Source organism: Carassius gibelio, chromosome B20 (assembly GCF_023724105.1).
Source record: "Carassius gibelio isolate Cgi1373 ecotype wild population from Czech Republic chromosome B20, carGib1.2-hapl.c, whole genome shotgun sequence".
Lineage (NCBI taxonomy): Eukaryota > Metazoa > Chordata > Actinopteri > Cypriniformes > Cyprinidae > Carassius > Carassius gibelio.
The window spans coordinates 19,762,611-19,779,674 of record NC_068415.1 but is presented as its reverse complement, the minus strand read 5'-3'; the positions used below and the strand labels follow the sequence as shown (position 1 = coordinate 19,779,674).

The window sequence follows — 17,064 nt, the reverse complement described above, 5'->3', positions numbered from 1 at the left end:
ACAACATGATGTGGTTTTTAGACATTTGGTCGTGTACAGCATATGCTTTTTTATCTAGATGTGGTCAAACACCTCTGTCTTTCTTCTCTCTCTACTATTACAACAGTTGGGCATTACCAGAATTAAGGAAGTAGACACTTTCTACACCTGCAAAAATACAGGGCTTTGGGCCACAGGAGTTTGTATAAAGTTTTCTCACGGGTGCTTGAATTGATTGGGGACACTCGAAACTGGACTTTGCTAATTCAACCTTAGACTACGAGACTGGGTGGAGGGAACACACGGACTTAAGGTACATATGCGGAAACACATGCAGACATGGACGCACATTCCTCCTTGGCACTGCTTGTGATGTTTTCAGATCTGCTCTCACCACAAGGTCAAATACCCTTGGAGTGTCTGGAAAAAGCCAAATCCTAGTGATCATATTTCATCTTATGCGCAAGCATGTCCATGTACAGACAACACAGACCATATAGACTTATGTTAGGGTGTGTATATATCTGCACAAAAATAAAGTCAAGTTTGTTTGACGAGTGGTAAAAAGTGACTCCTATTGATCCTCAAGCTTAAGTACAATCCATCTTCAGTGGATTAAATACTGATTTGATCTTTCATAGTAGGGGGATTAAATATGTTGTATAGGGCAAGCTTTTGTGGTCTCCATAGCATAAACTTAGCACAACTGAAAGAGGAGCACTGAGCAGCCACAAAACCTAAATAGTTCTGAAATGTGTGTTTGGGTATGAAGACCTCCACGTTACTTCCATGTGTTTGTGAAAAGCCTTCTGTCTGTGCCCAAAGCTGTTGGCTGTGAGCCTGTGTCATGCCAGGCCGCTGTTGTTCTGCTGCCCATGTCATCACCACAAGAGAGGATTGGTATGCTGAGACGCTCCTCAATCTTCTCTAGCTCTTTTTCTCATTCTTTTACAATAAAGGACAATATTCATACTGAGAGACAACAATCTGAAGAGCAACTTTACTCAAAACTCTAGCAGTTAACATCGAGCCATGGTGCTTATGTGGGAGGAAAAGCTTTGAATGTGGTCCAGAGGCTTTTGTGATCTGATGAAAAGGTAGAAAAAGTATAGACTATTTTAGAGAAACAATATAACATACAACTGTTCTCATCTAGTTGACTAGTTCTGAAGTGCTTCAAACAAAACTCAAAGATTTTTAAAAGTTTAATGCCACTAACAAACTGAGACTGGGACTAGATCAGTTGTAATTTGTTGTTTTATATCTACTATAACTCTCTCTACTAAACATTCCTGGTACAATAGTAACTATGTGGTTCAGTAACTATGAAAGAGGGAAGTGAGGAAACCACGAGCCTGAGGTCTGTGCTAAGTTAATTAAATAGAAATAAATTCAGGCTGATTCACAATGAACCCGTGGCCAGAGCTAAAGTCTGGTGACCTACAGACACAAAGAGGGAGCTGTCCAAGTTAAACAGCTCTTAACATATCCTCGTGTCAAGGGAGCCATGTGAAAAATATAAAAAGCTTAACTGATGTCAAACAGACCAGTGTCCTTGCATTTACTTAAATGTCAGATATAACCAGATTACAATTGTCAATGTGCAAATTATACAATGATGCAACTAGTGTTATTCACTGTGCAACAGCGCTCATGGCGACTCAAGGTCAATTTCCTTGAGGTCTTTTGCCAACCCCGCTTACCTCTATCCACCCAATGCTTTCCTGTTGTCTCTCTACTGTCCCACCTCAATAAAATGCATAAAAGCCCATCAAAATAACTTTAAAAAAAATTAGGGGATACATTCCCATGCCAAAGTGGCTCTGGACCACTGGGGTCACTGCGTATGAACTCTCAAATTGGAAAAATAATGGAGCCAAAATCTATCTGGACCTCAAGCACCAAGCATACAGCAGACACACTCACAAAACAATTATAAGTGGGTGGCAAAGTGGTGCATTGTGGGGGAAAATCGTTCTATTTGCGTAATCAGATGTGGGCCTGAAGCCTCTCTGCTTCAGAAGGACTAGACGCCAGTCAGAAGCTATCTGCAAAAACTGAGCTGGGACTTCACAGCCACAGTTGCCAATAGGCCAGAATGGAAATCAGTTGTAGAAATCAATGTTTATATAAGAAATGGGACGATTCTTATCGGACACTAATGACTATTGGTCGCTGGTTTAGGTTATGCAGACGAGAACCCTGGAGGAAAAACATATTTGTGTGTCTGCTGGGAGATTACATTGACAGATCTTATGTAAAGTTGTGTAAATGTGTAAGAGATTGTGGCACAACGCTTACAGCTTTGATTTACTTTCACTACTCATCTTGTCCAACTGGGTCACATCCACCAGAAAAAGCCACTTGAAGTAATGCAGTCTGACAGAATCACAGCACTGCTGGGTCTAGCAGGTTGGCATGCTCAAATAATTTTTTAATAGTGCAAAACCTTAAAAGGCTACTAGACTTCTATTTATTATACATATTCAGAATTCTAAACCATCAGTAATTAAAACTTGAACCTTTCCTTCAAAGTTTCTGAAAGCGTCTTGCTCTAAAGGAAGTAATAGTATTGACTGTGTGGTGGGGTGAAAAAAAACTGCATTGTAAAGCAGAAGATCTGAATGACTATTAAAGGTCGATCTGTCATTGTTTGGACAAAGATGCACTGGTGAAAAGGAATGAAGAGGGAGAAAGGCTTTGTGAAGAGATGCATATTTAGGAAAGGCCTTCTCTTGATGGGCCGTCTGCTCCCAAACAATTACTGCACTGAGAGGACAAAATAATTGTGCATATGCATAAACACCATGAAACTTTTTACATTATGGAATATTTTACAAATATATATATATATATATATATATATATATATATATATATATATGAAACAGTTCAGCAATTCAACTAAAATATTTACTAGCCAATGGTGATTCAATTGAAAAGGTGTCCGTAGAGGGCTGCTATTACATAATTTCCTACATTAAATAAATGATTAATTGAAGGAAGTGATTTCAGATAACATGTACGTGAAATATATCTGTAAATGCCTACTGCTAGTAATTCACTTCACTCATAGGTAGCACCTTGTGCCAGAACCAAGGTGTCAAGGTTTGGCTTATTAACATGACCATTTTTATTAGCCAACTCAACTGGCATTGAGATGAATGGGAATGTTAACAGATATCTTTCTCCAGGTCCTATACACCTCCTTGGCCAGAACTTTGTTCTCGTTCAACACTTCAGGTTCTTGGCTGGAGAACATGTTGGTCACACACCCATGAGCGTGTCATTCCTGCAACCTGAGTACCAGTTGGACACAATGAATCTAGAATGAACTCGATTCATAACAAACCTGATGTGAGGAAAGACCTTTCCAATACTTTTCAATCAATAATGGCAGCAATTAGGACTACATCTCGTGGAAACAATGCACACATGACAGTAGGCAAGAACAGAATAATTTTAGATACAAGCATGTCCTCTGAGGCCACTAAGAGGTGATGTGAGGGTGTTTAGTTTTGAGCTCCATTGATGGCTTTATCTTCGGTGATCTGCAAAGGGCTTGTGGCCAGGGCCTTCACACAATGTGAAAGCCTTTGGAGGATGCAGAGTGAGAGGGAATGGTCATGGTAACCCCTGTGGGAATCTGTTGAGAATGACTGGCTCATGGCCAGCTCTCATGAGACTCTCGCTGGCTGAAAGACTGTCGCCAAACACAAAAGAGTAAGCCACCCCTACTGGGAACAAGAAAAACGTAAAAGGAGGGCTTCATTAATTACTGGGAGAAAGGTAAGGAAGGAGGGAGATGGGACAAGAGGAAGAGATGGTGGATACTGTAATCCAATGCAACTCCATAACAGGAAGCATACTGTATATTTAGAACAGTGTGCAGACCAAGCTATATACTATACCTGGAGAAAGCCATCCCAGCAATCCTATTCATCTCAATTCCAATTGCTCAGCTGGCACAGGACCCACAAAAGTCCTTGATTGGAAATTTGCTCATGGGCACTCTGGATGCAATTTTATGACTCACCTGTGACATAAAATGATGTGTGACTAATCACTTTGTTGAGGCGGGAAATGATGTCATGACAATCTTGATTGGCTGATGTCACCACAAGAACATGCACAGGCCCAAACCCTACAGTTACACCCTGTCCCAAATGACACCCTAAAACTTTGCAGTGCCCATCCAAATCTATGTTTGCAAAAGTGTGCATCAAGCAGCAAAGCAAATATGGGACAACCTACAGCCTTGTGGACTTAACAGGCATCCCAAGAAATGCAAGTCCGTAAAACTGAACAAGTGCACCATTTGGAACAGGGCCTTGGTATGTATATAGTGTATCCTTGCTAAACAGTCTCACCTTGACCCCTTGGTGAGGACATGCCATTTATAAAAGCACTGCACTTGCTCACTGGAATGAAATCCCCCTGTGTGGGATCCTTCAGAAGTCAGAGGTGCATTTTAAACTTGATTGACATTTCCGAAACTCACACACACATCCATTCTGGCTCACAGACAAAAAACCCTCCAAGACTAAACACTAAAACACACACAAAAGTACACACAGAGAGATTAACGTTCTTTGTCACCTTTGACCTATGCACCCTGACCTCTGGAATGTGTGGTCTCAGTAGCACCCTGCATGCTTCCACTCTTCTGCCCCCAATGCAGTACAGGAGCACTGACCCGCACACTAAAACCATACCCGTGACCCATCACTTACTGATATCCATGACAGAAAGAGACTATTTCTGACAAAGAGGATAACACAGTCCAATACAGATCAATGTGGGCAAACCCAGATCTACTAACCCCATTTCCATCTGACCTAGCCGGTTAACTAATCAATACTAATTATATCTGTGTCTCTCAGCTCGACAACATGAAACTATCACCACACTCCATGCACCATGTTGTCTCCAAAAGCATAGTTCTACTGCAAAGTAACAAAATTGCAGAAGTAACAATATGGAATCTAATCTGAATATTTTTGATGTTCAACATTTAGTCATATGGGGTAGGATTTTAGACCAATAAAAGTGGTCCAAACCTTGGTCAGAGATATTGTGCTTAACCAGACAAAACAAGAAACTGACGAATTATGTGCCACTTGTCACAGGAGTCTGGTTAAGATAACAGACTTGTGAATGTTTGTTTGGTTTATGACCGAAACTTGACTGTGTTTTTAAGTACTGTATGAGAGAGGGACCCCTGCTGTCACCGCTCTCTGCTCTCTCACACACACCAGGGTGGCTCCGTTAGCTTTGTCTATGCAAGCTGCAGTGGTCAGCAAAGCTGTGCACATTGCCAATCCTACCTTTCTCACTCTCTCAATACATTAGTTAGGCTCTGGGGCTGGGGCCCAGCTCAAAACATGTGCTTACGCACAGCAATTTTAACTCACGGAAATCAACGCCAGAGGCATGCCTTTTTACATGGGCATCTGAGTAGACAGCCTTGCAAGAGGCCTGATAACAAGAGTCATGTCCGAAATCAATCCCCATAACCTAGAGGTTTCCAAACTTGGTCCTGGAGGGCCAGTGTCTGCAGAGTTTAGTTCCTACTTGCCTCAACACACCTGTCTGAAAGTTTCTAGTATTCCTAGTAAGACCGTGATTAGCTGGTTCAGGTGTTTTTAACTGGGAATGGAGTTAAAAACTCTGACAGACAGTTGCCCTTCAGGACTAAGTTTGGACACTCCTGCCATAACCTTACATTTTAAGAGATACCCTTTTGTTGTGGTGTACAGAATGGATATTGTTGAGTGCACTCACTCAATTCCATAATGAACCACAATAAGGAGTGTACAAACAATGTACACACAACAAACCAATGTGAGGGTAATGCCAAATAATTTTTCTGTGTTTCCTGTAATAATTTCCTGTTGTCTGAATTTGGACGATTTTGGATACTTGTGCTTCTTTACTTTCAGGTGACTGCATATAAAAAATGATGGGGGATCTTCAACCTTGCATCCTCTGCACATGTTTTTACGAGAAATCTTGTGTTGTGCAAGAGGTTGTGGGTAGCACAGTTGAAAAAGAAAAGAAAAATCATTCAGGCCCATTTAGCTTAATAGCATCAACACACTGATGCAGTAATTCTTATCTTGCATACTATTCAGGATGAACTGCAACAACACAAAAGCCCTCCAATTCCCAAACACGTCAAAAGTGTTTACTAGAGGAGAATTATTAACAGAGCTTCGAGTCAAACTGTCTGTGTTTAACAAACATTCCCAAATGAGATGTTTATTAAAATTATAAATATATAAACATATCACCCATCAAGAGGAAAATCACAGTGGAGGGGGGTGTAATGGAAACATGTCAAAGCTGCTCTGTTATTTAACCGTTTTGATCTCTTCCCCACCCACAAACAGCACCTAGAGGAGACCAGCAAACAATATATTTTACTAACCAAAAGACACGAGGACGCATAAATATAATTTACAGTGGTTCCTTCTAAGAAAAATAAGTGTTTCCAGGTTTTTTTTTTTTTTTTTAAATCATGCAACAAATAGTTCTAGCATGTCAAACTAAAAGTTTAGAGATCCCACTAAATCAAGCAGCAAAGTTCCTCAAAAGCGTCCTGTGCCAAGTGTGTCACATTCTTTGGTAAGTCTGTTAACTTTGCCTTTAGGTGAGGAAATGTACAACTGCTGGCCAGTTTCCCCAGGTCAAAGGTCAAACCCAGTCTTCTTCTTCTCACAGTAAAGTGTAATTAAACAAATGAACGCAAACGATCTCTCTGCTTCTTTTTTTGCATTTCTTTTCCAAGGCCAATAAAACGTAATAAACACTTGTAGCTCAGGAGAAATGGCTTCTTTGGACTGGAGTATCCATCAATCCTTTCATCCCCTCAGCCCACTTCACAGACCCTAGAGTCAGTGGTGTGTCGTGATTCTGGAGGTGTGTGCATTTATGGGTTAACCTAGGCCACCACAGCCTGCTGTGAGTATCTTTATTGGACGGAGCCCAAGAACTGCTCCCATCTCCCACCCTGCCCTGGAGCTCAAGAAAAAGACCTCCACAGACTTAACACTACAACCAAAGCATCTGAAAATAGCAATCTACGCTCTACCACTAGTGTTAGAGCTGCATTTAAGCTTTTGGTGTGGTGTGTGTGAGAATGAGATCATGGAAATATAACTGTCTAAATGTGTTTATAGTCAATGGTCGAATGTATATTGACATGTTTGTGTAAGCTACACTTCTTACTGTTGGTGTGTGCTTCTGCAACGAGACAGTAACAATAACATTGTAAGGTGTAAATGATCACAGCATTGTTCTCCGGCTCCTACACCACCCACCAGGAAACATCCTGGAGAGACAAAACTCTTTTATAAAGTATTAATATACTAACGCAGTGATACATATGAATTAAACATGTGTACATACATCAAGTATGCATACAACTCGCAGAGAAAGGAAATTATGGGAAGAAGGGGAACAGGTCTTCAACCCTGCTCCTGGGGACCCACTTTCCTGCAAAGTTTATTTCCATCCTGCTTCAGCATACCTGGCCTGTGACTTTTTAAGTGCTCCTGAAGACCTTGATTATCTGATTAAGGTGCGTTTGATTAGGGTTGGAGCTGACCTCCGCAGGAAAGAACGTCCTCAGGAGGATGGTTGAAGACTTATGGGAATAGGGTAATGTTGCAAGCCAGACTCAAGCTTACATTTCTCATATGAGCTCCACAGCTGAATGTCATAACCACAACGCCACAGCTCCAGCCTCATTATCGGAATAACAAAATTCATTTATTTGAAAAAAACATTTAACCAAATTGCAATTTAAAATAAATAAATAAATAATTATTAAAAATGTTATTACAAACAGATATTAAGTTTTGTAGCTCAGAAACACATGCCTTACTAAACTAAATTGGAGAATTAATTACTAAAATAATTCATGTTATTTTAGCATTAATGTAAGAGTATTTAATAATATATTAAATTATTAGTAATTTGACATGCTTTTGTCATTTTTCTTTATTTTTATTTCTATTTCAGATTCACTAATGAACGACTAATTGTCAAGTTTTTTAAGTTTACGCATGTCATGCGATATTTTATTTTCAGCTCTATTTCAATTAATAGAAACCATTTTTAATAAGGTCAGTTAACAGTAACAACACTGCTCGACATAAATGCGCTGACATCTGCTTAAACGCTACAGATGCATTTTCATTTTATTTAATATGCTGAGTTGATTTATATCAGTCCCTCCTAGACCCTTCTCACCCTAGTTTTTTAGATATTACACACTTTATTTTTAATAAATTGATTAAGTCGTAATTCACAAGATCATTTCTACTCTTAAGGGGTGACAAACTGAAACTAAAAACTACATGAGCTATGTCATTTGTTTGCGCATTATCCATCATCAAATTAGAATATTACCAATAGTGACACAGGTCTCATTAGCATGTGAATGCGCAGAGGGTGACTGCCCTTTAGGGGCCAGCTAAGCTTACACTCAGGAATGTGGAGCACCATGGACTTAATCCATATGACCCAGAAAAAGTGAAAGAGTGCTTGTCGTGTGAAGGCTGCAGAGGTCACCCTTGGCCTTTTGGTGCTAGATGGGACTTAAACAGATGCCCACACTGGTTTAAAACAAATCCCATTCCAGAAAACACATGTACACTCTCCAGAAAAATTCCAACACCCTGGAATTATAATCACGCTGAGTGAACTGAGGATCATTGTCCCACAGCTGATGCATCCCACAGACTCGTACACACACAATGCCTCATTTGCTGAAACAATAGCTGACAGGATACAATATAGAATAGCGAGAGGAAATAGACTACAATTACACTGAGGATAAATAAACAAATCGTTTGTGCGTTTACCTCTTAGATAGCCATACAAACCAGCAGGGCTCCTCATACTTGCTTCCACTCTCCTGAAGACGCTATTGTTTCGAGCCCAAACAGAGAGCTGTAAACCGACTAAGATATGCGTCCACAGATCACAGAGAACGGCGTCCCCACTAGGAGGAATTTAGTGACCGTAGCAAACCCGAAGAGTGTGTTATCACGAGTGCATGCTCCAAGAGACCCTCTGGATGTGATAAAGTTGTACTTGACTACATAAACTCACACACAAAGTCTGAACAGGCAGCTGATGGCCACTCGTGCTCATGTCTGCCTGTCTAATTGCTACCTACAGCAGCCCACTACGTCGCATAAACTCTACAAGCATATAATTAAACCACATGGCAGCGACCTCAGACACCAGCCTCTCTTTGACGTACACACACATACACAAACATCCTCGCAGGTTCATGTACAAATAGTCAAACACGTTGTATTGCACATGTGCACTTAGACATACACAAATACAGAGCGTGGGCACTATGTTTTGACAGCGTCATTACCTGTGGTGAAGGCGAGGCAGTCTGTGACTCCATCTGAGGCCCAGATGACTCTACTGTACTCCAAGTGCACTCATATGGAAACCATTCCTGCATCACACTGTAACCCTCCAGCTTTAATGCTGACTATTACAAAACACTGTTCCCTCCTGAGCCCAGAGACTCCGAACACCGCTTTCCAAAGATCTGTGGCAGCTTCTAATTCAGAGGAATGACTTCTGAAATCCTGTTTTATGATTCAGGGAACCCAGCTTGATTTTTGTTAAACCTAACAGTTATGATTATTACTTTTTATATATAATATATATATATATATATATATATATATATATATATATATATATATATATATATATATATATATATATATATATATATATATTTAAATTATTTTATGAATAGAAAGTAAAAAAAAACAGAATTTATTTCAAATATAAATATTTGTAACATTATAAATGTCTTTATTGTGATTTTGTATTCATTTAATGCATATTTATGCATAAATGCATTCTTTAATGCATAAAGAAATCTTATTGAACGGTGTATATTAAAGATAACTAATTAATAACTAAAGATAGATAATATTATAGTAAAAATTATGGTAACACTTTAGAGTAGGTAACACTTATTAACTATTAACTACGACATTTCTCTCAAATTCTTAATTTGCTGCATATTAATAGTTAGTATGGTAGTTGTAAGGTTTAAGTATTGGGTAAGAGTAGGGATGTAGAATAAGGTCAAGTAGAATAAGGCATTAATATGTCCTTGATTAGCACTTATACATGGCTAATATTCTAGAAATATGCATGCTAATAAGCAACTAATAGGTGTTACCATCCGAAATGCACACACACACAAACACACACACACACACACACACTGTGAACACACACTCGGAGCAGTGGGCAGCCATTTACAGTTGGGGGTTTGATGCCTTGCTCAAGGGCACCTAAGTCATGGTATTGAAGGTGAAGAGAGAACTGTACATGCACTCACCCCACCCACAATTCCGTCCGGCCCGAGACTAGAACTCACAACCCTTCGATTGGGAGTCCAACCCTCTAACCATTAGGCCACAACTTCAAAAATGGGGTGAGCACACTTACATTCTCGACACCATCGTGTCAATTGAATATGCGCGAGTGTTGTTTGAAGACGGTGAGCGTGCGGCCGGGGCTCGCTCTCTCTCGCGCTCATTTTCTCTCTCTCTCTCTCTCTCTCTCTTGCTCTCTCTCACGCGCTCTCTCTCACGTGCGCTCTCTCTCTCTTGCTCTCGCGCTCATTCTCTCTCTCTCTCTCGCTCTCTCTCTCGCGCTCATTCTCTCTCTCTCTCTCTCTCACGCGCTCTCTCTCTCTCGGGCGTGCTCACTCTCTCTCTGCCCTGTTAAACGGACAGGACTCAACATCACATGATAAGCAAATGATAAACTGTCACTCTATGATGGTTAAGCTGTGCAATTAATCTGCAAATCACATACATCAAGTGCCGGAGAGCAGCTGTCCCGTACAGTTAATGAATAACGGATCAACTACGACAGCCTACATCGCACATCCTGCGATGTGACTATGGACGTGGATTCGTACATTGCGATATCGATGCTTAAACGACACATCGTGAAGCCCTACTATATAATACATAAGTACTAGAAGAAATGAATGTACAGTTCCTAGTGTACTAAAAAGAATTGCTGAAAAGCAGTGCAAACTTTTTGCATAACACATGTAATCTATATAAACAGGATGATGTTGCACCAGCGAAAGTTAATGGTGCATTACTGCAGGAGGACTCTTTCATCCGTCCATCTGACTGACAGCTACGACCAGTCAAAGTTTTTCCCTGAACACCATGTGGCAGCTTTAGATGGTCTCCTTGCAATTACATCCTGTAAATGAGAGAAAGAGGGGGAGTCTGGGGCTCAGGGAAATGGGGGGGGGGATTACATTTCACAGCACAGCTGGCCACACCTAGGGCAAAGAGTCAGAGCTAGGGAGGGAAAACAGGAGAGCGGCCTAGCGAGACTACCTTTTCCTCTTCCCTCCCTTTCCTGCGTTTGCCCCTGCATACACACCGACCCAAAATTATACCAGATGTCACTTCAAGAGTGGAAACCGCCCTCAGCCTGCGATGAAGAATTTCAGAAATTCTGGAAAATATTTTTAGAGGTGGACCAGACCTTCTCAGCTTCAGAGGTGGAGGTTAATGTAGTCAGACCTAAATGAGAGAGAATCCCAAAGGGTTCTCTGGCACTCCATAACTCCAGCATCGCCCTCCTGGAATGCCATGGATGAAGGAGATGTTAAAAGCAGCTAAAACCGACTAGAAATCATGAGACCAAGACCTTTTCCTTAGCTTTGATCTCCTCGCAAGGATAAAAGACTAATTCTGAACGACTGAGGGCCGAAGTCGTTCACGCAGTGTTGATGGGGGTGATATCTTGCATTATTTAAGTTGACTTCTGATTTCCATTCCAACAAGAAAACACTTTCAGATGCTTCACACGAGAAGGTTCCAGGAAGCAGCTTGGCTAAAACCTTTCAGACCTTCAAACCTTGCAAACTGGATTTAATGTCAGTGGTAAGTCAGGTATGCTTCACATCTGTGGAGTATGAACAAACAGTGCAGAACGAGCATTTCCACATTAAGAGAAAGTTACCTTCAGTCACAACCATTAATACATGCAAACCACTGACATCTGGAACTGCAAAGTCAGTGTGGATGAGAGAAAGAGTCTGGGTGGGTGGCTGTTTGTTTCAGTATGTAAACTATTTCAGCTATCAGTGGCATAGGGAGGAATGTGTGCGACCCACCACCCCAGACACCCTCGGGGGGAGTGGCAATCAGAGACACGCCTCCTTTATGTAACTATAACTACTGTATGCTAATGAGCTGAACTGCTACCTCTCTGCTTCATCTCAGCAGGAGGTAATGCTAAACATACTACAATCCGTCTGGCTGCTTTCTCAGTCTTCATTAACATTCATAATGCATCAGACACACTACAGATACAATGCCCACAGTGATAAACTATACTAATGAGCAGGAACAAAAGCACCGCCCGTCTCAGCGTGGATGCACTGCATGTGTAAACGCCAATGGCTGAAGAGGATCTCACTTATAATAAAACAGTCAAGCTAGAGCAGAAGAGGTTATCAGCTCCATATCTGATGCGGGAGACGGTGAGAGTGCGAGAGAGAAATCCAAGTAGAGGGAAAGATGGTGATAAGGCACTAATCTACAGATCTCCACAACAGATGGAACTTCAAGTGACTGATCATTGCATGGGCCGCAGCTTCAGTGCCAACAAAGCCTATTCATTCAGAGACATTCTTCAGCCATCCTTTTCAAATCCCCTCCAAATGAGGACTAACCACCCCTCCCCAAGCCCACTATCCTAAACACGACAAAGAACATGTTTGTTTATGCCTTGCTTTTGAAGCAAATAACTTGAGTTATATACAAAAAAAAAAAACCTTACAAGAAACATTTTTCCTACTCTTTTAAAAATAAAAGGTTGTAAAAGATGGTTTTTATACTTAGGGTTTCCCAAAGAACCTTTCAGGGAACCATTTTCAATAATCTGAAGAACCTTTTCCATCACTGTGCAATAGAAAGGTGCCATGAATGTTAAAGTTTCTTCATGGAACCATCAATGGCAATACAAAAGAGGTTCTATTTCATGGTTCCATTTTTCCTACCAATTTTGGTTCTGGGAAGAGTTCTTCAAAGAACCATTTTCAATAATCCGAATATCCTCATAAAGAACCAGTGTGCCACAGAAAGGCTCCATGGATGTACACAGAACTACTGATGCCAGTAAAGTAGCTTTATGTGAATGTGAGTGCAGTGAATGTGTTACATATGAACATTGTGTGTCTATATAAACCACATATGACAACATGTCTTATTTTGGTTGCATTTGAAAGATTCCATAAAACACACACAGAGAAAGCTGGGGGTTCATTTCCAGGGAGTTATTAGTCACCAAACTCGTCCTAACTTCTAATTTAGAACCATTGTTCAAAGCAATGCTATCACAACACTATTGGATCAGCGATATTCCTCCGCTCCCACCTCCACCTGCTGTAACATGTCACCTCTTTTGAAAGCGCGCCAACCGTTTTGGAACCTGTCGGTTCACATGTGTTCTAAAACCACAGACTTGAACTGCTTATAACTGCTTCTCTAAAGCGACATGTTTAAGCCATTCTACTCCGCATTCCTGAGAACAAAAGCAGCACGACTCATTCTGCCCGTAAAAGTGAGGACAAAGTTGATATGATGCTGTGGCTGGAGTTAAATGAGGCATATGCCAGCTGGCGGGGGGCTGGAGGGTCTCCTCTAAAAGAATGTGTGAAGATGAGGGCTGAAGTTTGTTAATCCTTTCATTCTGAAGGAGGAGGGTTTCGGACTGACAGGCTTTGAGGAAAGATGAGAACCTGACGCTGTGATGGTTTCCAGGCATCTGGACCGAACGATACAAAGCAGATTCACCTAGCGACTAAATCCTAACGTATTCCTGCTACAATCCTTCTCGAGTTATCAGGTCTAGCTTAAGGGCACGATTGTGTTGGTGCATTGTTGGTCTGAATCTACAACCTTTAGGTTAACAAGTGCACTTCTCTACGCTTTCATCAATGATACGCTGAGCTGGTGAAAGCTGTGAATGACAGCGCATCAAGAAAACTTTGCATTCCTTTAAAAAAATAAGCTCACCTGAGAGCAATTTACAGACACCACTGTGCATCCTTTAGGTTACGCACAATTGACTGTACTGAGCTTCAAATCTAAATAAACTTTCTCATAACAAACTCCACAGGTCAGACAAAACAATTACGTATGGTCGTGATGGTCTGCCTACAAAACTATAAAAAGCTGTGGACAAAGACATGTTTACAGAACTTGTTTTGACTACAGATGATTCTGTGACATGTAAGTGATCGGTTAACCATAATAAGCGTGTTCACATGCCACTTCAAAAGATGTCAATAGGGTGCAAAGGGACCACGAAAACTGCCTCCTTCATTTGATGAGTGAGAAAGCTTTCATTTCAAATGATGTTTCTAACATATCTGATAGAGATAAAACAGTTGGTTTACATTAACAACTGTGACATCCTATTGCCAGCGATAAGAGCGCTTAACGGTTATTCTCCTGTTCACCAAGATAATGCCAGTTATGACTTTTTTGCATTGCTATCTCAATAAACCATAGTTTACTTGCTTCAGCTTTTATTGCTTTTGATGGATTAACAGTTAAAAACGGGTTAATTTTAATCGTGAACATTTATTCCACTGATTCATTATGTTGTACAAAACCAGGTGCACTACTTTTGCTTTTGCATTGTTTACTTTTTTCTTTGCAACTTGACATTTTCCTCTTCCCAGCATTCTGCATTGTTGTGCAAAAACAGACTAATACATAACAATATATTACAATTACAATAACAGTAATTCATCGCTAATGTTTTTATTGGTACGTAAACTGATATATTTTTAAAGTCATACATAACATAAAAAAACTATATAAACAATACTATAACATTTAAGCAACTTTGGCATTAGAGAGTGTAAACTTTTATTTGTAAACATATGATGCATTTATTTTAGAAATAATGCACATACACACACACACATATATATATATATATACATATATATGTACATGCATTATTTCTTAAATAATATATGCATTATTTCTATATTGTTTGTTTTCATGTGTGCTGGACACTCACCCAGAAGAAGGCAGAAGATGTCTAGTGCTATTAAGAGTTTCCTCTTGCTGTTGTTGACGCCGTTGTTATTTAACGTGGATGTTCCTCCGTTTCTTGTTTCGGGTGCCATCGTCTTCTCATACATATAGTTTTGCATTTGAGAGAGTTCTTCCTGATGTATCTCTCCTAAAATCCGAGATTGACTGCAGCGGATCGTTTCAGTTGTCTTGTCAGCAAGGACGTGTCGTTTAAAGTTTGATAGAGTTAAAGTCCTGACTAAAGTGGGAAGACGTCCTGAAAAGTTAATGAAAACAATGCGTTGTCCGTGCAGTCAAGCCCATTCAGCCTACGTCCAGTGAAGCGGCGGTGGTCTGAATGAAGAGTCGTGTTGGGTCGGTTAGTGAGCTGTGAGATAGTTCTACGCTACTTGAAGGTTTGAGCGGCGTTTTAAAACTTGGAGATCAGCTCCTGTTTATGAATCCTCCTCTGGTCTCCACCTCCTTCACTTCAGTAAGTAAGTACTCGGCTCAGCCCCCTTGTGCTGTCCCGAGCCGCGCTGAATGAAGCCCCCTCAGCCCTCCAGACACGCGCGCTCACACACAGCGAGCTGCACCGCCCCCAGCGGCCGCTGCTGGAAACACATCGTCAACAGACACTTCTCTCGTTCACCTGCGTGGAAGAAATGTACAGAGGCTTAAATGGACCAGAAAGGTTGTGGTTTTGATTTATTTTTATTTTTTTTTGTCAATTTTCCGATTGTCCATTTCACATTACTTCAGCGTTGTCCTAAAGTGATGTTTTTTTTTAGTTTATTACCATTTGTCTGTTATTATTTAGTTAGTTAGGGACTGGAAACACATTAAATCTAAAGGATATGAAATCTAAAGGACAGGGGAAAGGCTGCAAAAGAAGCAGTCATTAAATATGGAAGCATGGTAGAAGTTAATCTTTTTTTGCAGGACAATGATCCCATAAAGATTAAATTAACATTTGACTAGCAACAGAATAATGAGACGAAAATGGCCTATATCCCATCTAATATAGCCACATATGTATTTTCTAATACAACAAGTATAATCCAATGAACTATATATATATTTTTGGATACGGATGCCGATATGTAAGAGATAACTGGAACGAGGCATAACCTCAGCACCGATGAAGCACTTCCATCTAGTGGGGAAGAGCATGTAATACACTTGAACTAGACTAATAATTTCCAACCAAATTTGTCTCCTTAACCCTCTCAAGGCAGGCGTTGCAGATTTGCAACAGTAAAGTAACTAAAAACCTTATTACTCCAGATACATATTTTATGAATCTGGAGTACTAAAAACATTACTATAGGTTACTAAATTTACTAAGTTACTAAAACTTAATTTGAGCCTGGGAGGGTTAATCGCACAGCTGATTCAGGTCAGCAGCTCATTAGTAGAGACCTGAAATAACTGTGTCAGACCAAGGAGACATGCAAAATGTGCAGTATTGTTTATTATATAGATGCTTTTTATATATTAGATAGGTTTTTTTTTTATCTCCTCCTATGTTTATTTTCAGTTAATGCACTTTAATGGCAAAGAAAAGAACCCCTTCATTGCCATTAAAGCGAAATTACTGAATCTACACATAGGAGCCAAATGCTCATTTTAGAAGAAAATTGCAAACACACTGCATCTGAATTTCCCATTTACTTTTGTACTCGTTTTCTCCTGTTTAAGATAATTAGGATGTGCTGACTTTATATTTCAATTTGTGATGACTTTTATTTTTATATTAATTTTGGTCTGTGAATTGGCTTCCTGTTTTAAGGGAATCCTTTTAGATTAATCTGTTAAATTTATTTTGATTCAACACGTTTGCTTACTAATAGCTATTTACTAACTAAACACGAATAAAATGAATACTGGTATTACCTATATGAACTCAAGATGAAGACTGACCTTGATTTTGTCTGATTTTATGAAGGTTTTCATAAAT

The 17,064-nt window shown here is 40.1% G+C and overlaps 1 protein-coding gene across 2 annotated transcripts in view; it reads right to left on the bottom strand.

The window, feature by feature from the left end:
• Positions 1-15,631, bottom strand: part of LOC127983909 (phospholipid phosphatase 3) — a 35,914-nt gene extending 20,283 nt beyond the window's left edge. Inside the window, exon 1 of one of the 2 annotated variants that reach the window (XM_052586305.1) lies at positions 15,109-15,631. In XM_052586305.1, the coding sequence (XP_052442265.1) occupies positions 15,109-15,244 (136 nt within the window). In that variant the 5' untranslated portion in view covers positions 15,245-15,631. The remainder of the gene's footprint in view (positions 1-15,108) is intronic. The other variant, XM_052586306.1, reaches the window with a different exon arrangement.
• Between the last annotated feature and the right edge of the window lie 1,433 nt (positions 15,632-17,064).